The 24,784-nt window shown below is 47.4% G+C and overlaps 1 protein-coding gene across 1 annotated transcript; it reads right to left on the reverse strand.

Annotated features, from left to right (window-relative positions):
• Positions 1-3,194: 3,194 nt before the first annotated feature.
• Prss36 (serine protease 36) lies at positions 3,195-12,274 on the reverse strand. The gene is made up of 15 exons (XM_076840939.1): positions 12,238-12,274; positions 11,887-11,922; positions 11,655-11,687; positions 11,246-11,408; positions 10,493-10,773; positions 8,066-8,232; positions 6,514-6,763; positions 6,265-6,394; positions 5,638-5,894; positions 5,386-5,549; positions 4,761-4,998; positions 4,507-4,648; positions 3,931-4,196; positions 3,733-3,854; positions 3,195-3,476 (listed from the first exon to the last, which is right to left on the reverse strand). The coding sequence occupies exons 1-15, from the start codon at positions 12,272-12,274 to the stop codon at positions 3,195-3,197; spliced, it is 2,568 nt and encodes an 855-aa protein (XP_076697054.1).
• Positions 12,275-24,784: the final 12,510 nt, after the last annotated feature.

The following is a 24,784-nucleotide window of genomic DNA, read 5'->3' on the forward strand; positions in this document are numbered from 1 at the left end:
CAGGATGACAGCCCCTGGGGGAAACACCAGGCACGAAAAGAACGTAGGGCTGGTTTTGGCAGGATCTAAAACCAGGCTCAGAAGTAAGGAATCCCAGAATCCAGGTTGGGGAGGTGGATCAGGTGTCCAAGTCTGGCTTTTGAAACAGGGAGCAGCCAAAGTTGTGAGACGCCTGGGATTTCCGCAGCTACCAATGTGGTGGATGTGTCTCCGTCACAGCCTGGTCATGCAGAGACCGCTTCAGAGAGGTGCCTCCCTAGGGCAAGGCACCTGCCTGCTGGCCCCTCCCTTAGCCCCGCCTTCTTGGTTTAGCTCTGCTGGCTGTATTTGCCTGGAGATCTGGAATCTTTTCAGTTATCTAGGCTGTGTGAGGGTTAGGGTGAGGCTCCCTAGGCTCAAGGGCAGCCTGAGGCAAGGCCTGCAATCCCAATGGCTGGCCAACTATCCCCAGGTTTCTCAGTCCTTCAGACCAGTTATGCTCCCCCAGACCAAAGGAGGGAGGAGCCTCCCTCCTTCCTTAGGCCTGGTATTTTTACCTAGAACACTGGGGTCTGCCTGGGCCAGGGCCATTCCAGGCCTTTTCTCTAAACCCTCAGACTTCCTGCCGGTGGTGACTATGACTGGTCTTGCCAATCATCCCACAAGTATTTACTAACTACCTACTGTGTGATGGACAAAAATGGGGACTGGCGTGAGTGTCCAGTAGCTGGAAAGGTCCTTCTTGGAAATGCCTTGAGAACAGAGACCTACGGGAGTTAAGCAAAGGTTTTTGTTTGTTTGTTTATTTGTTTAATATTTATGTTTTAGTTTTAGGTGGACACCTTATCTTTATTTTTACATTTATGTGGTGCTGAGGATCGAACCCAGTGCCTCCTGCATGCTAGGCAAGCACTCTACCACAACCCCAGCCCCTAAGCAAATTTGTTAACAAGGCAAGTATGGAAAAATTTCTCAAGTGGGGCATGCAGGTGGCTGAGGTTCAGGGAAAGAAGACTGATGTGACTGGAGTGGGGGTCAGGCACATCCTCTGTGAGTGTGAATCTATAGCACTTGGAATATAGGTTGGACTCATGACTGAGGAAAAGCAGACCCTCATGGGGTGTGGTGATGCATGCCTATAATCCTGTCAACTCTAGAGGCTGAGACAGGAGAATTGCTGAGACAGGAGTTCGAGGCCAGCCTCAGAAACTTAGAGAGGTCCTAAGCAATTTAGCAAGGTCCTATCTCAAAAAATAAAAAGCAGGGTGTGGTGGTGCACACCTTTAAATCCCAGTGGCTGAGGCAGGAGGATTGCAAGTTCAAACCCAGTCTCAGCAATTTAGCGAGACCCTGTCTCAAAATAAAATAGTCCTTTTTAGACTAGTGGTGTGGTTCAATGGTGAAGCACTCCTGGGTTCAATCCCCAGTACCTGAATAAATAAATAAATAGGGCTAGGGATGTAGCTCAGTGGTAAAGTATACATCCCTTGGTTCGATCCATAGTACCAAAAGAAAAACAGACCCTACTTCTTCCCAACCCTCTTTCCAGAAGACTGGATGCCCAGGCTGGTGGTCAGAGAATTCCTGGAGTGGGTGAGCATGTGTGTGTGTGTGTGGGGGGGGTGGCGCTGGATTGGGAAGAGGTCAAAACTGGGGAGGAGAGGGTAAGACACTGGGAGTTGTGGGAGGCTTTAAGTAGAGGATGGGCATGTTCAGTGTTTCTGGGGGTGACATGTGGGTAGCTGACTGAGTTTGAAGAACTGATGGGAATGTACTTCCCTGTAGAGGACCTGGGGAATATTTTATGTTATATCTAGCAGCTAAGAATAAGCCCGGTCCTTTAAGAACCTTTGCCCTTCTCAAGCTCCCAGTGAGAATCTTCACCTTTCCTCTGAGTCCTGCCAACCCCCCTTTTTCTTGCGGGGGGGACCGGGGATTAAACTTAGGTACACTCAACCACTGAGCCACATTTCCAGCCTTTTTTTTTTAATTTAGAGACAGGGTCTCCACTGAGTTGCTTAGCACTTCGTTTTCATTTCTTTCGTACCGAGGATTGAACTCAGGGGTACTTGACCATTGAGCAACACTCCCAGCCCTATTTTGCACTGTGTTTAGAGACAGGGTCTCCCTGAATTGCTTAGCACCTCACTGCTGCTGAGGCTAGCTTTGAACTCACGATTCTCTTGTATCAGCCTCCCAAGCTGCTGGGAGTACAGGCGTGCACCACTGTGCCCGCTTTGCCAACCCCTCTTGCATTATCTGCCTACTCAACTAGAGTTTTTGTGGCCCTAGCTCCAGGAGTGACCCCTCTGCCACCCACATCAGCTGACTTCTCCTCAGGTCCCTATTTTCCCATTTTCTATGCTCATAGCTCACTTTCTTTATAACCCTCTCCTGATCCCCAGCCAGGGGTGTTTCCCACTTGACTGTGAACATACATGAACTTATATATTAGACTCCAATTGTACCATGACTTGGTAGTTAGCAGGGAATATGGTTGAATTAATTCAGGGATTTACATTAGTCAGGGATGAGGTAGTAGAATTTATATAAAAGGGGCCCAAATCCTAGGGGCACTGAGCATGGATATACAAGTGGTGGACCCTGTATAAGGGTTGTTTGTGTGCTGGGGTCATCTGTATGCTGGGGACTGGAGATGAACACTTTGAGGCATCATTCATCAGTGTAGGGGCTGGCTCTCCTAACCTGAGTCTGTCCAACTCTATCAGGAGGGGCCTCAGGGCACTGTCTAGGGCCAAAATATGCTGCAGGTGCTAGGGACTCTAATTCCACTGGGGAGGTGACACACAATCAGCTGGCCACCTAAACTCCCCCGCCCTGGGGAAGGAATGAGGGAACAGCTGCCACGTTATCAGGGACACATTTCCTGGTCGCCTGACTCAACTGATGCCCGTAGAGGGAGGAGCCCTATTCCTGTGTTTCCCTCTTAGCCCAGTTGCTCTCAGCCCCTCAGCCTGCCCCTAGTGATGTCACAGGCCACATGTTTTTGTTTACACCTTTATTGTCTGCTCCTCTGCCACCCCCAAGGATTCCTGGAACCCAAAATAGCACTGAGGCCCAATTATCCAAAGCTGCTGCAGTCTAGATAGAGAGGCCCTCTCCAGGCCTGGGAGAGCGTTAGCAGGTTAGACTACATTCCAGGCATGCTGAGTGGTGGGAAGAGAAGGGGAAGTGGCTCATGAAGCAAGGTCCTCTCAATCCTGGATCAGGGGAGTCAGTAACAGCAGGATCAAAGCAGCAGCCTTAGGGGAGCTTGAGGCCCCTGCCATGTCTGGGGGACAGAGGTCACTGCCTGTAGCGGGCCAATATGGGGAGCCACTAGAGGGTAGGAAGTGGGCCTCCGCCACTGTTTGGGAGATCCAGGCTTCTTCAGGGCCAATGGCTGCAAACAGCTCCTGACTCCCTCGGACAGCCATGCCCATGAGAACCCAAGAGCCTCCCTCAGTCTGGCATAGGAGGGGAGGTGCTGAGGTCACCTGCAAAGTTGAAGCCAAGAACAAATGGATCTGTTATCTTTCCTCCTGGTCCACTGCACCTTCCCTTGGGTCCAGCCACAAAGCACTCTTGATCTCTACCCTTAGGAATCCTGGCTTCTGGTCTCTCCAAGGTCCAGCTAGGAAGTATTGCTTCTTCCCATTTGGGGTCTAACCCCCAAGAATTCTAATCCTGGTCTCTCCAGGTTCCAGCTGCCCAATACTCCTTCCCCCGACCAGGATGCCCAGGTCCCTGTACCTCACACCTGTCTTCTTGCCCCTCTGCATATAGGACACAGAAAGTCCCAGGGGGCAGAATGCCCTGATAGAGGCAGTGACAGAGCCGTGGTGTCAAGATGGAGACAGCAGTAGCTATAGGGACTAGAGAGAAGAAAGAGGGTTGTCCCAGGGTTCTGGCCTCCAGTCACTCCTCATTCCCATGATCCAGGGCTCTCACCTCGGTCCTGGGAGTCCTTCCAGCCCAGCACCCAGCAGCTGGCCCCTGGGGGGACACCCCCTGGGTGAAGGCAGATGGGCAGGGCTGAAGGGGAGGGCTCTACCCTGGAGCTCAGCTCCAGGAGGGCCAGAGGGGGCCCAAGGCCCAAGTGCCGGGGCAGGCGAATGCTGATGACCAATCGGGATACCTGGCGGCCGTGTGGGAGGGGACTGGCCCCTGCCCTGCCCAGATACACTTCAATGTGGGGCACTGTTGTAGAGCCTAGCCTGTTGGAAGAATAGTGTCACCTTCTGGTTCCTCTCATTGTTGGTAAAGTCCTTTCCAGCCCAGGGGTAAACGAAGAATGGTTATGTCACTAACTCCTTCATTATTCCTCTTTCCAAATCTCTCTTCTGTCTTAAAATATCTCACACAAAAAAATCCAAACCCAACCAAACTGACAATAAAAATCTCTCAAAGTAGCTTCCCTGTGCTGTAAGAGCCCTAAAAGGAAAACATCCCGCTATTGTAAGAATCCTTTGGATCATCTCCCATTTTTTCCCTCCAGCCTCTTGCCTAGAGATGAGGGAGACCCACCTAAGGACACAGTGAGTGGCTGCCAGGACCCAGCCTGGGGCCACGAGGATCCCAGTGCAGACTCGATCCCCAGCCACATGCACCTCTGCTAGCCAGGGCCATAGCATTCCCTTCTGAGCTGCTTCAGGTCGCAGGCCACAGGCTGGGAAAAGAAGTGGCCACCTAAGTATGAGTTCCACAGGTGATCTCTGAAGCCTCTTTCATAGATATAAGCACCTCCCGAAACTCCAAAGCCCCAAAGGTCCCCCGCTCACCACCATGCTCTGTGTGTGGGGGACAGGTCTGGGCCTCAGTCTCCTCCCCATCAGGGCCCCAGTCCCAGGCTAGCTGTTCCTCCAGGTAGGCTCCCCGAGTAACATGGCTGATCCATGGGCTATGGGTCTGCAGAGGGGAGAAGGCTCGGGGACGGAGACAGGCACTGGAGAAGTCTCCGATTCCAGCCAGGAACCAGGTCCCCTCCTCCAGACACAGAAGGCTCCAATGAGAGTCATTCTGCAGCAAGAGTAAGGTGTGTTAATAGCATACATGTTTTGATCCTGTAGAGAACATCAGCATTCTAGGGGCTTTCCGGAACCCCAGGTTCTCCATACGGAAGCATAACAAGTCCCACCTCTTCCAAACTAGATTCTAGTACTAATTTGTGTAAGAATTCAGCCCTCACTTTGGGATTCTCCTTAAACTTTGGGGTAGACAGAAACCCCAACACCTGCTCAGAGTCCGCCCCAACCCCCTCCCTACCATCCAGGATCCGGCTCCGCCCCCAATTCGATCTCCCCACCCCCACTAGGATCTCATTCCCGCTCTTAGCCAGGTTTCCTGTGCCTGTGCCAGATCCCTCGATCTCTCCCTGGGCCCACAGACCCCGCCCTTGTCGCTCACCCAGCAGTGGCCCGCCTCCTCCTCCTCCTGGTAGGAGGGGCAGAGTTGGTGAGGTGACTGTCCCGGCAGCGGCACTGACGCCCCCTTGTGTCCATACAGACAGTGACACCACCAGCCACCTAACAACTCGGCCTCAAGCTGAGCGCCGGGGCCAAGCGCCGGTTCTGGGAGGGGAAAAAGCAGGGATCTCGTGCTGTCGCCGAGTCTGTCCTCGCTCTGCCCCGCCCCAACCAGCGCCAGATTCCTGCGCACCCCCGCGGCCCCAGCGAGCCAGGCGGCAGCGGCTCCCAGGCAGGAAGTAGTGTTCCGGGTAGGGTAAGCACACGGCGCGCGGGCCTGAGCTCAGGTTCACGGGCGCGTCCAGCTGCAGCAGCGCCAGGTCTGAGGCGTCGTCCCACGTAGCGTTCTCGTGCGGTACGAAGCGGGACACCCGCTCCGAGCGCGAACGTGAGGGCAGCAGTACCCGCCAGGAGTCAAGGTCGCGGGGTGGGTTATCAGAGGTGATCGAGCTGCGGGATGGAGACGCTGGGGACGTGTGCATATCCCGCACGTACGGCTGGAAACCGCGCACCCTAGACTTTGATTTTATCTCCAGGCTAGAATCCCTCTTCCAAACAGGAACCATAGCCCCACCCCAGTTCAAAACGTGTTCTCAGACTCCCGCATCCTGGATCAGACGTACACTACCTTCTACCCCTCCCAGCTAGATTAGGACCCCTCTTTATGAGCTGAATCCTACACCTTGGAATCTGATCCCGCGCTCCAGAATGCAGCCCCCCACCCTCCACACCCCGCACAAAGGGCTGAACCAACTAGATGGAGTATCATGTGGATGGATGGAGAGGAAAGAATCTCCCTGTGCTGTGGATTCTCACTCACTCCAGAAAGCAGCTGGCAGGTGCCAAGACCCAGCTTTCTGATACTAGCGTTCCATGGCAGGGTCTGGATCCTGGCACTATAACTTGGGCCTCCCAGGGCCAGACCCCTGGTCGCCGAGCCTTGCCGCACTCTGAGGAGTGAGAGACCAAGGTTAGGGAGGCTTCAGAGCCCTACTTAACTCCAGCAGACTTCACCCCAACTCAAATCTCCCCGGTCTCCAACTCCCATCCAGGGCTCCTGCCCCCTCACCTGGCAGGGCAATGGTGCAGTTCTCCTCCCTGGATTCCCAGGGGCCTGTCTGGGATTCCTGGGGCTGGTTGGGAAAGGCAGGCCCAGGCTCCAAACCCATCACCTGTTCCCGGATCCATGTCTCATAGGGAGCCACAGCAGTGAAGACTCCAGGGCGATTCCTCCTTCCACAGCCAAAGCCAAAGCTAGTGATTCCTGCCTGGAACCAGCGGCCGCCTTCTTCACAGACCAAGGGTCCCCCAGAGTCACCCTAATAATAGGTGATTTGTGTCGGGGGACCAGCCCAAGGATGCACTGGCTTATTCTGGCGGGTGGCAAAGGTTCTCCACCTTTTATTGGCCTTACTCAGCCCCTTCTAGAAATCTCCAGTGGCTGTCTCTTGTTCTCTGTATTTCCTACACCACTAAAGAAAAGAAAGCCTTGTAAAACAAAGACTGAGCAGCCACAGCCCAGAGCACCAAATTAACCCATTAAAGACCACACAAGAACAGGGGCAGTGGTGCAAGCCTGTATTCCCAGGGGCCGCAGCAGGCTGGCAGGAGGATCTTGAGTTCAAAGCCAGCTTCAGCAAAAGTGAGGCATTAAACAACTCAGCAAGACCCTGTCTTTAAATAAAATACAAAATAGGACTGGGGACGTGGCTCAGTGGTCAAGTGCTCCTAAGTTCAATCCCCGGTACCCTCATCCACCCCCCCAAAAAAAAAAAAACAACCCACACAAGAGAACCCTGAAGGTCTCATTCAGAGTCGAATGATTCTTGTCCAACAAATAATCCAAATAAACCCTTGTCTTTCATTTCTAAGTTCACTCAATTTTTGTCTTTGCTTTTTGTTTCTTTGTGGTGCTGGGGCTAGAACTCAGGGCCTAACAAATGCCAAGCATTCACTCTGCCACTAAGCCCCCTCCCAGTTGTTAAAAAAGTAAATAAAAAATACAGCATGAAGGAGGAAGATGTTCTTAGAAACAGGCAATCTGTCTATTCAGTAAAATGGGACAGATGGAAAGCAAGAAGGATGAAGAATTACAATGAGCAGACACTGGGGTCATTGGATGCTGGAGCATTGCCCCTAATGTATCTCTGTAACCCAGGACAGGGTCAGCATCTCTGTGGCCTAAGGAAATTTGTTTGTTTTTGGTGCTGGGATGTTTGTTTTTGGTGCTCTACCTCTGAGGTATGACCCCTTCCTATTCTATTTTTCATTATTAGAGTCTTGCTAAATTACTGGGCCTAAAACTTGTGTTCCTCCTGCCTCAGCCTCCCAAGTGCTGGGAATTTTTTTTTTTTTTTTTTTTTTTTTTTTTTTAGGGACTAACCCTAACCCTAACCCTGAGTACTGGGATTATTGGCTGTACCACTGTGCGTGGCAAAATGCAAGGCGTTGTGCATGCTAGCCATGTGCTCTATCACTGAACTATACCTCCACCCCAATTCTATTGGCAATCTTGCCCACTTTTTGCAGAACAGACTCAGAGAAATATTTGTCTATTGCTTAGCTGCTTCCTACAGGTTAGGGATCTGATCTGTCAGGTGGATGCAGGGACCTTTCCTCACCTGACAGGTGTCCCTCCGTCCCTCTGGGTAGCCAGCACACAGCATCCCTGGCAATAGCTGGAAAGTGAGGTTGAAGGGGCCAGGCTGGCTGTAGAGACACTGACAGGCGGCCTCTCCCAGAAGCCTTAGCTCCACTTCCTGTAGCACCCAGGGGAGAGGCAGAGGGTCTGGGGGCAGAAGCAGAGAGCAGATACTGTGAGGTAGGTATAGAGCACCCAGTTCCCCAGGGTTGTTTTGTCTCCTCCAGCTACCTCCTGGTCATCAAGATCCCCATGGCACCCTGGCCTACCACATTCACTACATCTTCTCATGCTTCTCTTCCCATGTTCTCATCTCAGGCATAGCCTCAGCAAGCATCCAGTGAGAATTGTCATGTGCAGGTTGTACACTGAACAAAGGTCCCAGCCAACAAAGTATACATGTAGGGGCTAAAATCATTAAGCTCTGAGCCCTGACACGGAGTTTTATTGGTCCAGAAAGTGTATCTTTTGAACAAAGATGTCATATAGACCACATGTGGTTCTATATTGAGTTGCAAAGCATGGAATCTGGCTGTCATCTCTAATCCCTTTCTCAAGCTGTCTTTTCTCAGTCAATTCCCAAGTCATTTGTGACTTCACAGCATTCTTACAGCAACTACCCTAGTTCAGGCAGCATAATCTTGGACCTGGATGATTGACCTAGCCTCCTGACTGATCTGTTCCCTAATCCACTCAGCACTTGTTACAACCAGAGGAATGTTTCTCAGCTTAGCCCTGATCCTACCAAGAATAATAGATGGCTCCTGTGGTCTAGACATGGGCCCTCAGCTATCCTGCTTTTGATGGAAACAAAGTTTTGGGATACAGAAAGGACAGGGAAAGGCATGGACAGAACTCATTCCCTACCCACCGGAGTTCTGAGAAGTCAGGTGATGTCTGAGATTTAGGGGTTGTCCTAGGGATCTCTGGAGCTGGAGGGCTACTCTGTCCCTCAGTCTGACCTGAAGACCTTTATTGTCTCAGCACCCTTCACTCTAGCATGATGTCCTGGCCTTTCCAGGGTCCCAAGGGAAGATGGCCATCATCTTCCCCTGTCTTCCTGAAATACATGCTCTCTGCATAAAACCTTCCTAGAAAGCTCCTGCTCTGGGGCCCCATTGTCTGGTAGCTTGGTCATGTCCATGCATGTCTAGGTGCTCATGAGGACTTCCTTGTCACCTCCTGCCCTAATGGGGCTCATGCAAATAGAGATTATAGCATCTCCTCCTGCAGCACCCTTCCAAAGACTCCAGAATTGGCACAGTCTGATCATAGCAGATATTGAGGGCTTTCTAGCATGGAAAGCTAACAATGGGTGATGGAGATGACAGGGAATGGAAAAGTAGTGTGTTCCCTCACACCTTCTATCACAGTGTTTGCTTGTTTACTGGATTTACTTTTTTGCCTACTTACTAGAATGCAAACTGAGAAAGCAGAATTTTGTGTGTGCGTGTTTGTGTGTGTGTGTGTGTGTTTACTGGCACACACACACACACACACACACATTTGTACTGGGGGTTGAACCCAGGGGTGCTTTACCTCTGAGCTGCATCCTCTCAGTTCTTTTATTTATTTATTTAATTTTGAGACAGGGCCTTGCTAAGTTGCTTAGGGTCTTTCTAAATTGCTGAGGCTGGCCTTGAACCTCTTGCCTCAGTCCTGAGTTTCTGGAATTACAGGTGTGTGCCACCGCACCCAACTTCACTGGTATATCTTTAATGCCTAAAACAATGCCTGGTACATAGGAGTATCCTAATCAACAGAATGATTGAATGAATGAGAGTGGGTAGGAGGAAGACAATAGGTGAGGAGTTGGAAGATGAGTGGGGAGGAAGAGGATGGGAGGAAAAGAGTAAAAACATTTGCTGCACCCCTACTATATGCCAGGTGGTATGTTTTAACGCGGATTATGTAATACAAAAATATCTGAAATGAATTAATTATAGCCATGCAGCTTTTCGCACATTTTCCCGTTTAATCCACACAATTACCCCATGAAGTGAACACTATTATTTTCCTTTTTTTACAGGAGAGAAAATGTACTGGGAGAAATGTTTTGTCTGAACTAGCAGAGTCAGAGAGGGAACCTTGTTTGGACCTAAATCCAGAAAAGGAAAACCTGGAAGGAAGGTGAGGCGGAAACGGGGTGTGTAGGCGATTCAGTAGTCTTAGTTTGAGAATTCCCGGGGAAGAGGATAGATGCAGAGAGGTGCAAATTTTCCAGCTGTCTAGCAGAAACCCAGCCCCTTGGGGCGTCTCTGTAGGGCTCTCTCGAGTCCCGCCCTCGGGCCCCGCCCACTTGCGGGAGCCAACTTTTAAGACACGCCCCCGCGGTTCCTCTGATGATCTTAAGGTAGGCTCAGACCCTCCGACGTCGACGTCTCCCGCCCCGCCCCGCCTCACTCACCTGCCTCCTGCACGTCCCCCCAGCCGGTGGCCCAGCAGGCGGTGCCGTGAACAAAGCGGTGCGAGGCTCGCGGCAGGCAGATGGGCTGCACGGTGGGGCCCAGCTTGGCAGGTGAAGCCAGGCGCAGCAGGGCCAAATCGGAGCCAAGTTCCACTTTGCTGTAGTTGTCAGGCACCAGGATAGCGGCCACGGAGCGGACATGTGTACCTTCCAGGGGCCCGTCCTGGGAGTGCACGCCCAGCAGCACCGACCACTCGGACGCAGGCTCCAAGGTCCCGTTCCTGCATGGAGACCATGAGGGGGTGGTGTGTGGGGGGTCGGGATTAGGTTAACCCTATGAAAGGGGTAGACCTGCGTGTGGGTGAGGGTTCAGAGCTAGAGGAGGTGGTGAGGTCAGTGGGTACCTGGGTGAGGCAGAGTCAGATTCAGATTTGGGGCTGAGAGGTTGAGACAGATTTCTAAAAGAGGAGTGGTGAGACTGATTTAGACGTGGTGACTGGGGATTTTGTAAAAGTGAGATTCAGTCTCAGTGATATTTGGCGGAGTGGTGGGATGAGCCTGGTGACAATGGCCTCCCTTACCCAGAAACTCCCTTACCCAGAACTTCGCAGAGCACCTAGTTTGGGGGACAGAGAGAGCAAGCTGGAGCAGGTCCGCTCTAAATTAGCCGTAATAAGGGGGAACAGGGTGAGGGATAAGGCTGTGGGGTGGGGTTGGCCTTTGAAGGACAGGGACTGAGTGAGCAATACTCACGTCACGAAACAGTGAGCAGCAGAGAGAACCCAAGAGGGGGCGATGAGGGAGCCTCCGCAGATGTGGCCCCTGCCTTGATGCAGGCTTACTTGCCAAGGCCAGGTTCCTGGCTGAGCGTCTGAGCCCCCCATGATGCGAGCAGAGGGCTCTGGGTGCCCGCAGTCTGCAATAAGGAACCCTGGGAGGTCAAAACCCACCTAATGATCCCCTACTGCAGAAGCCCAGGTAACTCAGGACAGAGCCCAGTACTCCACCCAGCTTCTGTTTGCCCATCTGAACAAAGAACTTGGAGAACCTAGGTACTTCTGAATTTCCAGGCACTTCCACCTCCCTCAGAGTGGAAATGATGGGTCAAGCCAGCCATAAGGTCTTTTTAGATCAGAGGACACCCAGGCTTCCTTTTCTTTACCCAGATCTTCAGGTTCTTCTGTAGGACTGAGACCTGGAAACCAGAGGGTAAAAAGAGGTAGATAATTGGTGACTTCCAGCACCTGACACTGTCCAGACCCCATCTTCCTCCTCTCCACCCAACTCCTACCTTCCCAATTCCCCGTCCTTTCAGCCCCACTGCCAGCACCTATGCTACCCAGCCTAACTTTCCTGCTTCTGCACATGACTTTCCCCCAGTTCAGCTGCCTTACCTGAGTCCTGGAAGGCTCTTGGGATGGGATTGATGGCTGGGAAGACAGGAGGCAAGAAGAGGCTGGAGAGCTGCACTTAGTAGGTGTCCTCCCTGACTCCCCCCTCCGTTTCACAGCTGCTCTTTGCCCTTGGCATCTGGGCCTCCTTTCTCCCTCCTATGATACACTGTTCCTCTCCCTTCTGATATCTCCCTCTTCTGACATCCCCTTCTCCTTTCTCCTCTGACATGGCATCCCCCCCACTCTTCTGACCTCTCACTCTCTAAACAGAACCTGGGAATCCTGCTTCATAGTCTGCCAGGTGCTAGCATCCCAACCCCCTTGCCACTGTCCCCTATCTCCTGAGGTTACCGAAGATCACAAGTGGGAGAAACAGGTGCTGGGACATGGCACACTAGAGTAAGCTGGAGGTACAGAGATGGGTGAAGATCTGCTTCCTGCCACAGCTCTGTCACTGCCTTGGCATCCTGTGACTCCTAATAGTCCCAAGAGCAGTCCCACCCTCCCTGGCTGGAGCCCATCTCTGGGAATCTGAGAGGATCTGGGGCTGGAAGAAGGAAATGGGGAGCCTGAAGTCCCCACCCAGAGCTCTGAGAACATCTCACGTCTCTGGAGTCCTAGGTTGGGGGTGGGGGAAGGAAACCTAGCTCCAGGACACTTGTTGTGGGGGAGGAAGGATTGGAGAAAACTATAGGCAGAGGTCAAAGAAGAGGACAACCGGGAGTTGGGAGCCTGTATACTAGGTCCTTGGTGAAGCAGGGCTTCGGTGAGCAGTGACCCTTGGGACAGGGGAAGAGGCCCCTCATTGGCATTACTCACCTGAGACCTCACCTCTCTTTGGGGTGTGGCTGCCCCAATGGCTTGGCCTTTTCTTCTCACACAGCTCTGGTTACTGGTGTTGCTGGCCAGGTCTGAGACAAGAGCTCAGGGGAATTCAATCCTATCCCAACAAAAGGATCACAGATTTCAGCAGGTCAGGCAAGGCATCCGGGTTCCAAGAGGGGGCTGGGCAGGCTGGCAAGGCCGAAAAAGACTCTACCTTTCTCTGTGTTAGCGTGGGGACTCTCAGGTGATCTGTCACTTACCCTTTGTGTGACCTTAAGAAAGTCACTCAACTTCTCTGTACTGTATATCATTAAAAGCCCGTTTGAGAAACATGACTCCTCAAAGAGGAATTGAGGAGAGTTTAGTGAAGGAACTATTTACAGAGGAATCTGCAGGATTAAGGGAAACCATCAAAGGATGGTGCAGCACCTGGGGCTAGTAGTAATGAAGAGCCCTTGATACCTGGTGGCCCAAAAAGGTGAAGAGAGAGAGAGCCGTTTCTGGCACTTAGAATTGCAGCTGTAGGGGACACCCTGCCAGTAGGAGCTGTGGCCTTCAGTAGAGAAATGCAGCTTTTCTCAGTCTGACCCAGCAGCGATGGAGCTTGGAAAGAAAAATTTCCATCTCACTCTTTCCCATCCTCTGGTCACCTACCAGCTCCTCTCATTGTCTGATCCCTACCAGAAGCCAGAGTGCTGGGGAGCCTATCTTAGAATAACAAAGTACTGCAGATTGGGTAATCTATAAAGAAATTTATTCTTCACAGTTCTGGAAGCTTAGAAGCCCAATACCAAGGTGCCAGCATCTGGCAAGGGCCTTCTTGCTGTGTTACTCCACAGTGGAAGGCAAAAAGACAATTAGATAGAGATAGAGATAGATAGATAGAGAGAGAGAGAGAGAGAGAGAGAGAGAGAATATTAAACTGTAGGCCTCAAGTTCTTTTATAAGCAGCATTAATCCATTCATGAGGGTGGCACCCTCATGGCCTAATCACTTCTCAAAGGTCCCACCTCTTCTGCCTTATTGCCATTGAGTTGAGGTTTTGCTCTGATGCTCAGACTATCAGATTTGTGGGCTCAAGTGATTCTCCTGCCTCAGCCTCAGTAGCCAGGACTATAGATGTGCACCACCACATTGGCCTAGGTCCCACCTCTTAACACTATTTCATTGGGGATTAAGTTTTCCACACATGAACTTTAGGGGATATGTTCAAATCACAGTAAAGCTCATGATCTGGTCCATGTTCTCTACAAGGAACAAATCAAGATGGAAGAGGTTAGAGAGTGGAAATGATGGGTCAATGAGAAATACCCACACAACATGAATATCTATTTTTTCACCAATAATATAAACTAATAATAATATTACTCTACTAGTCTAATTTGCCTAGAAAACAGGCCTAGGCAGAGCCTGCATGCTTGAACTTTTTTTTTTTTAATTTATTTTTTAGTTGTAGTTGGATACAATACCTTTATTTTGTTTACTTATTTTTATGTGGTGCTGAGAATCAAATCCAGGGCCTCTCATGTGCTAGGTGAGTGCACTACCACTGAGCCACAACCCTAGCTCTTGAACTTTTTTTTTCTGTGGTCTCGGGGATTGAGCCCGTGCCCTTGTGCTTGCAAGGCAGGCACTCTACCAACTGAGCTAAATTCTCCACCCTGCATGTTTGAATTTTATTGAGAGGTGCAATCCCAGGGCAGCAGCCACAGTGAGGAAAATGGGAAGTGAGAAAGGAAGGAGGAAATAAAGACAGCAATTGACGGGATTCAATTGCTAATCTTTTTTTTTGTGTGTGTGTGTGTGTGAGAGAGAGAGAGAGAGAGAGAGAGAGATTGAACCCAGGTGCATTTAACCATAGAACCACATCCCCAACCCCCTTTTTATTTTGGAAGAATATTAAAATGTAGGCCTCAAGATCTTTCATAAGCAGTGTTAATCCATTTATGAGGGTGGCACCCTCATGGCCTAATCACTTCTCAAAGGTCCCCCCTCTTTTGTCCTTATTGCTATTGAGTTGAGGTTTCACTCTGTTGCTCAAACTATCAGATTTGTGGGCTCAAGTGATTCTCCTGCCACAGCTTCAGCAGCTGTGGGGATTGAACCCAGGGGCGCTTAACCACCACACCACATCCCCAGCCCTTTTTATATTTTAGAGACGGAGTTTTGCTGAGTTGCTTAGGGCCTTGCTAATTTGCTAAGTCTCTATTTGAACTCATGATCCTTCTTCCTCAGCATTCTGAGTCACTGGGATTACAGGTGTGCAGGGGATTTAGCTCAGTTGGTAGAGTGCCTGCCTTGCATGCCTGTCTCAGTTGCTAATCTTGGTATCCTAGGATGGTCTACAACAAATGGTGGTAACAGTTTCAGACTTGTTAACACTATTCAGGGGTTTCTAAGTCTCCTTAGGCACTCAGTCAACTTGCTGCTTGTGTTAGTCAACTTTTTCATTGCTGTGACCAAAAAACCTGGTAAGAACAGTGTAAAGGAGGAAAAGTTCATTTGAAACTCACTGTTTCAGAGGTCTCAGTCCATATATGACCTATTCCATTGCTCTGGGCCTGAAGTGAGGTAGCACATCATGAGGGCATGGCAGAATAAAGAAGCTCAGAGCATGGCACTAGGAAGCAGAGAAGAGTTCCATTCACCAGAGACAATATATAACCCCCAAAGGCACTCCCCCAGTGACCTATATCCTCCAGCCACACTCTACCTGCCTTCAGTTACCATCCAGTTAAATTCTAGCAGGGGATTAATCCACAAATTGGGTTATAATGCTCATCTAATTGTTTCATTTGTGAACCTTGTTGTATTGTCTCACATGTTAGCTTTTGGGGGACAACTACTATATAAACCATAATACTGCTTCTGTGGGTGTCTGCCCCCGCCAAGGACATAGAAGTCATTCATAAAAAAGACGTAATGGGCAAACCAAGGTAGGAAAGAAGAGTGGGTGTGCTTGATGCAAAACACACATTCCATGATTAGTCCTACCTACAAACTGCTTGGCAACCTCAGCAACTTAGGGAGACCCTATTTTAAAATAAAAAAAATATAAAGGGCTGGGGATGAGCTCAGTGGTAGAGTATCCCTGGGTTCAATCCCCAGCACTGCAAAACACAAACCAACCAACAACAACAAAAACAAAAACACAAAGCAATGGATCTTGTTGGAAGGAGGAGAATGCTTCCCTCTGGGGAAATAAATTGGAATATCTCGGGTTTGCAAGTGTAGTTTGCAAAACCTGCCTTGGTGATTCTGATAGTTCTACCACCTAAGATGCCATTGTTTGAGATTAACGCCTCTAAGCTTCCTAGGAGCCAGTGTGAAGAGGAAAACCCAAACTGGAGTCTCTCTCTTCCATATACAAAGACCGCAAATAAATTCCTCCTCTGTCATAGAGGGTACACTGTTGTAAACGAACTCTTCCTCAATGGCATCATTATGGCAAAAGCCACACAGAGTTTCATAGTACTGCTTAATATCAGCCAATGATACCATGATCAAGCCACAGTAAATATAATAGTTGTATGGGAAGCACCTTTGGGTAAAATAATTAATACATATCAGTTCTCTGTTGCTCTGATTAGCTGCAGGGGACATTATAGATCAGCTAGCGTATGTGTTTTCTGATGCTGATATAACAAATTACCTAGTGGCTTAAAATAATGCAAATTTATTATCTCACAATTTTGAGAATTAAAAGTCTGACACAGGGGCTGGGGTTGTAGCTCAGTGGTAGAGCACTTGCCTAGCATGTGTGAGGCACTGAGTTCTATTCTCAGCACCACATATATATAAAAAAAGGTTCATTCACAACTAAAAAAAAGATTAACATTAAAAAAAGTCTGATTAGGGTCTCACTGGGCTAAAATCAAGGTGTTAACAGGGCTGTATTCCTTCCTGGAGGCCCTAGGGTACAGAATACATTTTTGCCATTTCCAGCTTCTGAGGTTGATCTTATTCATTGGCTCCTGGTCCCATTTCCCCATCTTCTGAGCCATAAGCAAGCATTGTTTCTCCCTCACCCTTCTGATTCTGTTTTTTCTCCTCTTCCTCCTCCTCTTCCTCCTTTTTCTTCTTCTTCTTTTGGTACCAGGGATTGAACCCAGGGATGCTTAACCACTGAGTGACATCATCAATCCTTTTTATGTTTTATTTTGAGTCAAGATCTCTCTGGTTGCTCAGGCCTCACTAAATTGCTGAGACTGGCTTTGAACTGGCAATCCTCCTGCCTCAGCCTCTGAGCTGCTGGGATTACAGGTGTGCACCATTGCATTTGGCTTTCTCTGACCATTCTTTTGTGTTTACACCTTTTTCTCTGCCTAAAACTAGGAAATAGTCTCTGATTTTAAGGATGCTGGGGCTAAAAACCTCTGGCAATTTGCCTTCTCCATGTAATCTCAAAGTCTCTTCTTTCTGTGCACTCCATGTAATCTCAAAGTCTCTTCACTCCACACAGTCTGTCTGGCAGAGCAGCTGGAATTCATGTCTTCCTAAGGCTCAGGCCTGGTAGTAGCACAGAGTCACTTCTGAAGCATTCTTTTTGGTAAAGCAACTCACAACCCAGTTTAGATTCAATTGGAGGGGGAGACTATAAAGGGCAGGAGTACTAGGAGGCATGATTCATTTGGGGTCATCTATGGAGATGAGCTACTACTGACTATAAAAGGTATGTCACAAAAAGAGGATACCTGGGCTGTGGGTGTGACTCAATAGTATAAAGAGAGGATAACCAGACTGCATATTTTTTTTTTTTAAAGATAGTGGGAGAGAGAGAGAGAGAGAGAGAGAATTTTTCAATATTTATTTTTTAGTTCTCAGCGGACACAACATCTTTGTTTGTATGTGGTGCTGAGGATCGAACCCGGGCCGCACGCACACCAGGCGAGCGCGCTACCGCTTGAGCCACATCCCCAGCCCAGAGACTGCATATTTTTATATATGCATATAAAAATATCACCTGAGAAAATGCATCCCAAGCCTGTTTCATTTTTTAGTTTGACACAGTATCTTACTAAATTGCTGAGGCTGGCCTCAAATTTGTGATCCTCTTGCCTCAACTTACTGAATCACTGGGATTACAGGAGTATGCCACCATGCTTTGCAGAAAAGGCAAATTTAAACTACCACACACCTACTAGAATCGATAAAATTAAAAAGGCTAGGGCTGGTGCTGTAGCTTGGTAGTAGAGCACTTGCCTAGCATGAGCAAGGCCATAGGTAAATCTCCAGCACTGCAAAAAGTGAATAAATAAGAAACAAATAAAAATATTGGGGGAAAGAAAAGCCTGACAGCACCAAATATCAGCAAGGACAGAAAGCAAATGAAATTCTCACACAATGCTAGAAGGTGGGGAGGACTGTAAATTGGCAGAAGAGAAGCAATTTGGCAGAAGAGATTAGAACTAAACATATACATATATTATGACCAAATAATCAGACTCCTAGCTGTAGACTCAAAGAAATGAGCACATCGAAAGAGATATGTGACAGGATGCAATCACATGCCCATAATCCCAGGTACCTGGGAGGCTGAGGCAGGAGAAGGGCAAGTTTGAAGCCAGCCTGGACAATGTAGCAAGATCCTGTATCACAATTTTTTAAAAAGACTGGGGATGTAGCTCAGTGTAAAGTGCCCCTGGGTTCAGGTCCCCAGTTATCACACACATAAAAGATATGTGCATAGCATAGTGTCATAGAAGCTTTATTTAGAAGAGCCAAAACCCAGAGTTTAAGTGTCCAGCAACAGGAAAATTGATAAATTGTGGTATATTTGAACAATGGAATAACATAGCAATAAAAATAATAGGGTAGGGCTGTGATTCAGTGGTTAAGTGCCCCCAAGTTCAATCCCTGGTACCAAAAAACAAAAGAATGAATTATAGCTGAGCATGGTGGCACACATCTGTAACCCCAGCAATAAGGGAGGCCAAGGTGGGAGTCTGTGGTGAGCCTTGGCAACATAGCAAGACCCTAACACACACACACACACACACACACACACACACACACACACAGAATTACTGATACATGCAACACATGGATGAAAATCACACAAGTTATGTTCAATGAATATGAATATTAAGTGTCATGCATTATGATGATAATATTTTTACTTATTATTTTTTAGTTGGAATAAGCAAAACTAATCAATGGTGATCAAAGTCACAGGAAGAAAAAGTGACTAGAAGGGACATGGAGGAACTTGTCTAGTTAGTACTTATGCACATAGATATGGCACAAAATTTCATTGAGCTGTACCCTTAAGATTAGTATACTCTATGCACAGTACAGTATAGCTGTTCTACCTGAATAAGAAAAGACAAAACACACTTTGCAACTAAATTCTAGGGTCAGTTAAGGAAAGTTCCAGTTCCAAAAATGTTTTCCTTGACCAAAAATGTTGGTAAAGGGTAAGTCATTACATCAGATAGCTCCGGGCATGTATGTTATGTAGTTTCTAAAAGTTCAGCCAAAAGAATGAAGCTGTTTGGCATTTGGGAAAACAAGCATGCTTAATCTAAATTGTTGGTATTGTATTTCCTGATAAAAGAGATAGTTCCTTTTTTTTTTTTTTTTAAATCTGGTAACATTACTTTTTCTGAATTGTCCTTTTCACTAAAAAAGATTATCACTGACCTAGAAGAAAAAGATATTCTTAGCTAGGTGTGGTGACAAATGCCTGTAATTCCAGCAGCTCTGGAGGCTGAGGCAGGAGGATCACAGGTTCAAGGCCAGCCTGGGCAATTCAGTGAGACCCTGTCTCCCAGTATAAAAAAATAAAATTGGGTGGGAATGTAGCTCAATGGTAAAGTATCCCTGGATTTTTCAGTACTGCAGAAAAAGAGAAAGATTGAAAGGGGAATGTAGCTCAGTGATAAGAGTGCTTGCCTAGCATGTGCTAAGGCCCTGGGTTTAATCCACAGTACTGCAAAAAAGAAGAAAAAAAGAAAGAAGCAGAAAAAAAAAAAAAAAAAAAAAACGAAAGAGAAATTTAAAAAGATCTTTTTTTTTTTTTTCAGATAATCCTTAAAGATTTTTGTTTCCAGCCTGGGGGTATAGCTCAGTGGTAGAGTGTACTGTTAACATGTTCTAGGCCCTGGTTTTGTTCCCTAATACTGAAAAAAAAATGTCTTTCAGCGAAGTGATCAAAGGGTGCTGAACAGAGTGAGTGGGAGACCATTTCAGGGGGCTAAGGGCAAAGGTGTTCAGCGAAGTGATCAAAGGGTGCTGAACAGAGTGAGTGGGAGACCATTTCAGGGGGCTAAGGGCAAAGGTGTATATGCTCAGCCAGGCTGCTGCATTTCCTTGTGAAAGGAGCTTTCCCAGAAAATGGGAGTCACCCACTTCTGGTCAGGGCTGTTGTGTGGTAGATCTTTTTGGCAGGGTCATATATCTCTTCAGAAAAGAAGCTGGGTATCTGCTCTAATGCATACTAGAATAGTTGCCATCATGGAAAGTCACATTTTAGTTTGTAAGATTGTTAAACAGCTGGGTATAGTGGCACATGCCTGTAATCCCAGCGATTTGGGAGGCTGAAGCAGGAGGATTATGAATTCAAACCCAGTCTCAGCAACTTAGCAACTCAGTAAGAACCTTTCTCTCTCTCTCTCTCTCTGTGTGTGTATACACACACATGTGTGTGTGTGTGTGGGGGGGGGGTCCCTGGATTCAATCCCTGGTACAAACAAACAAACAAAAAACCAAAACTGTTAAACAGTGTAACCTCTTCTAGAGGTACCAGGTAAAATAGGGGATGCTTAGTTAAATATGAATTGGGGATATGAGTATTTTTATATAACTATGTTCCATGAAATAATTTGGACGTGTGCTAACAATCATTTGTGTTTTCCAGGCTCAGTGGCACACATCTGTAATCCCAAAGATTTGGGAGGCTGAGGCTGGAGGATTGGCCAACCTGGGCAATTTAATGAGACCCTGTCTCAAAAAAGAAAACAAGAAAGGCTAGAGATGTAGTTCAGTGGTAAAGTATCCTGGGTTCAATGCCCAATACTGAAAAAAAAAACTTATTTTTGTTTGTCTCAAATATTTTTATTTACTAAATTTGGTCACCCTAATCCCTTTGCCATAACATTCAGCCTCTGTGATTTAGCAGAATGAGACTGTCTGGTGTGTTCCAAAATGACTTAGGCTGAGAGTAAGCATGCACATGCTACTCCATGGGACAAGGCTCTGAATATTTGAGAGACTTGATGGAAGTTGGGAAAATCCTGACTCCACTCTTTTTTTTTTTTTTTTAACTAATTATTTTACAATACCTTTACTTTATTCATTTTTACCTGGTGCTGAGGATGGAACCCAGGGGCCTCTCACACGCTAGGCAAGCGCTGTACTGCTGAGCAATAACTCTACTAGCCTACCCTGACTCCGCTCTCGAGTGGTATGGTCAAAACATACCCTTGGAGCTCCCCCTCCTGGCAGGAAGAGTAACTGCGCATCCTTTTATTTTACTCTGCCAGATAGGCTCATCCCACTCACTCATCCCTACTGGCAGCGCTTGGTCTCCAGGAGCCAGATCCGCACCAGGTCACCACTGTCCTTTCCCCTAGTACGTCCCCTAAACAGTTGCAACCTACTGGAGCCAGAAATTGCCTCAGGACTCATCACTTTGATCTCAAAAATGAATTGCCCTACCACCAGAGCACCTCGCTTTAAGTGAGATGTATTGTACATTGTATGGTATTTGGAGGGTGGTTCCTGACAGACAGAGGGAAGGATCTGGGTTGGAGTCTAAAGAGATGCTAGCTTACTGTTGGGAGAGAGACCCTCTGCCTCTGAAGAAAGAAGCTGCTCTGAAGAAAGAAGGTACAGAGTGCTCCTGAGTTCAATCCCTGGTACCAAGACAAAACAAAAACAAAAACAAAAAAAATGAATAGGTCTGATGCCGGCTTTGGGTGGTGAGCGGGGTCAGAAGAGAGTGAGAGTGAGAGACAACAAGGTTTATGGCTTTGACTTAGAGACATAGAAAAATTTCTGGATGTCTTTGATAGACATGGGGCACAAGGCATTGTGGGCCCTGGTATTCATGCACTAGTAGATATTTCTATTCTTGATTGTTTGTCTCAAATATTTTTGTTTGTCTCAAATATTTTTATTTGATAAATAAATTTATGAAATATATATATATTTTTTGAGGTGCTAGATATGGAACTCAGTGCCTCATGTATGCTAGACAAGCACTCTACCACTAAGCTTTTTCAGTCCAGCTTTTCTCCTTCTCTTCCTCCTCCTCCTCTTCACCCTCCTCCTTCTCCTCTTCCTCCACTTCTTCTCCTATTTTTTTTTTTTTTTTGGTACCAGGGATTGAACTCAGGGGCACTTGGCCACTGACCCACATCCCCATCTCTACTTTGTATTTTACTTAGAGACAGGGTCTCACTCAGTTGCTTAGCACCTCATTTTTGCTGAGGCTGGCTTTGAACTCTCCATCCTCCTGTCTCAGCCTCTGAACTGCTGAGATTACAGGTGTGCTCCACCACGCCTGGTCAGACCCATTCATTTTGTAGGGGAGCACCCTGCAACTTCTTTCTTCAGAGCAGCTTCTTTGTTCTTGTTTTAGATGTTTAAAATTCAAATAAGAATGTGTATGAGGAGGGAAATTGTAGGTAACAGAAAGCCATTTGGATTAGTTTAATCAAAAACAGAGGGACAACCAGGTGTGTGGTGGTACACATCTGTAATTCCAAGAACTTGTGATGCTGTGAGGCAGGAGGATCAAAAATTTGAGGCCAGTTTCAGCAACTTAATGAGACCCTGTCTCAAAATAAAAAATAAAAAGGGCTGGGGATGTAGCTCAGTGGTAAAGTCCCTCTGGGTTCAATCCCTGGTACCAAAAACCCCAAACAAAACAAAAAACAGTACTAAAAATCAAAAACAAAACAACAAATAGATGGGCATGGTGGCATATGCCTCTAATCCCAGTGACTCCAGAGGCTGGGAAGATCTCAAAGTAGGAGGCAGGAGGATCACAAGTTTGAGGCCAGCCTCAGCAACTGAGCAAGACCCTGTCTCATAATGAAAAATAAAAAGGGCTGGGGGTGTAGCTCAGTGGCCCAAGTGTCCCTGGGTTCAATATCTGATAAAAAAAATGAAACAATAACAGACATTATTATTAGGGGGGCATTGGGGATTTAACCCAGGGGTGCTTTACCACTGAGTCACTTCCCCAGGCCTTTTTATTTTTTTTTATTATGAGACAGGGTCTCACTAAATTCCTGAGTCTGGCCTTGAACTTGCAAACTCCTGCCTCAGACTCCTGAGTTCCTGGGATTACAGGAATATGCCACTGCACCTGGCAGCAAAGGGATACTATTACAAGGACATTGAGAGTTTCTCATTAAGTCTCAAGAGCTCCCAAGGAACTGAAGGAACTGAAGTTGCATGTGCTGGACTTCTAGACCTATTCTGTCCATTACAGTGATCACTGGCCACATGTGGCTATTTAAATAAAATTAATTAAGTTAAACGGATTTTAAATTAACTAGAATTTTAAATTAACTAGAATTTAGTCACACTTATCACAATTCAAAAGCTCAGTAGTCACCATGGCTGGTGGTCACCACATTGGGTAACACAGAGAACTTTCCTATTGTTTTAGCAGGTCCAGTTGGGCAGTGTTGCTCTAGATTTATCTGTCCAGCTTATGATAATCTTTTTTTCTATCTAATCCCCAGGAGTAGAGCCCTAGCTTCTGTCAAATCAAATTTAAAAATTGTTTGTCCCTTTTCCTGGTACAGTGGTGCATGCCTGGAATCCCAGTGACTCAGGAAATTGAGGCAGGAGAATCACAAGTTTGAGGCCAGCCTCAGCAACTTAGTAAGACCCTGTCTTAAAATTAAAATAATAAAAAGGGCTTGGGATATATCTCAGTGGTAAAGTGCCCCTGTTTTCAGTCTGTAGTACCAGAAAAAAAAATTGTTTGCCCCACTTAAAAGTCTTCTATGAGGGGCTAGGATTGTGGCTCAGAGGTAGAGTGCTCACCAAGCATGTGTGAGGATCTGGGTTCGATCCTCAGCACCACATAAAAGTAAAAAATAAAGATATTGTGCCCACCTATAACTAAAAAATAAATATTTAAAAAAGTCTGTGGTTGCTCATATTATAATAGGGGTTCACTTGATGCTTCGACTACTTCCCTTGAGGGGAGATGTAGTCCCCCACAACCTTCTTCTCTCTGATCATCTTTTTTTTTTTTTTTTTTTTTTTTTTAAGAGAGAGGGAGAGAGAGAGAGAGAATTTTTTTTAAATTTGTTTTTTAGTTTTCGGCGGACACAACATCTTTGTACGTGGTGCTGAGGATCAAACCCGTGCCGCACGCATGCCAGGCGAGTGCGCTACCGCTTGAGCCACATCCCCAGCCCCTCTGATCATCTTCCCCCATCTTCTTTCCCCTGATCTTCTCCTTCCTGATCTCTCCTCCCTAATCTCATTTTCTCTGAATCACCTCTATAAAAGCCCCCTATTCCTGCTGATGGGCAGAATCTCAGCTCTTGGGGCAAGAGTCCCCTGTGTTTCTCCTTTGCTAGCAAAGCAATAAGCTTTTTTCCTTTTTTTTGTTTTCAAATCTGTGTCCTCCTTATTGGATTGGTATCGGGACAAGGACTGAGCTTTTGGCAACAACCCCTCAGTATGGTCTATATGCTCTGCACAAACAAGTTTCTGATTGCTTTTTTTCAATCTCATACTCTTGGCCACATTGAAAGACACAATCTCACCTTTCTGGCTGGTTCTTGGATCATGATAGCTGACACAAGCTGGGCCAGAGTCTTAGGAGGGTCTGCTGATGACCTTGATTGATCCTCCCCTGATGGATTGCTATTTGTTATAGTCCTCTGCAGAGTGGCACCCATGTTGGATCTTAGCTTTAAAATTGAGTTTGCTCCCTCCATAGTTGATCTTTCCTTATAAATGGTCTTGAATGTTTTGCTATTTAAGTACCACTACCTTGGTTAGGTTAGTAGACAAACTATCTGGGCCATGACTGGCCAACTTGCACATAGAGCCCCAATCAGTTGGTAGAGGAAACCATGTGGCTTCCTGGTTCTTATTT

Source organism: Callospermophilus lateralis, chromosome 19 (genome assembly GCF_048772815.1).
Source record: "Callospermophilus lateralis isolate mCalLat2 chromosome 19, mCalLat2.hap1, whole genome shotgun sequence".
NCBI lineage: Eukaryota > Metazoa > Chordata > Mammalia > Rodentia > Sciuridae > Callospermophilus > Callospermophilus lateralis.

Excerpts from the sequence above, each read along its gene's own strand:
- Prss36 (XM_076840939.1), bottom strand. The coding sequence starts at position 12,274 with ATGTCCCAGCACCTGTTTCTCCCACTTGTGATCTTCG. Across the intron at positions 4,999-5,385 it reads AGGAGGCGGGCCACTGCTGG|AATGACTCTCATTGGAGCCT; the intron begins GTGAGCGACAAG and ends CTCTTGCTGCAG. Across the intron at positions 3,477-3,732 it reads GGCAAGAAGACAGGTGTGAG|GTGACCTCAGCACCTCCCCT; the intron begins GTACAGGGACCT and ends TCAACTTTGCAG.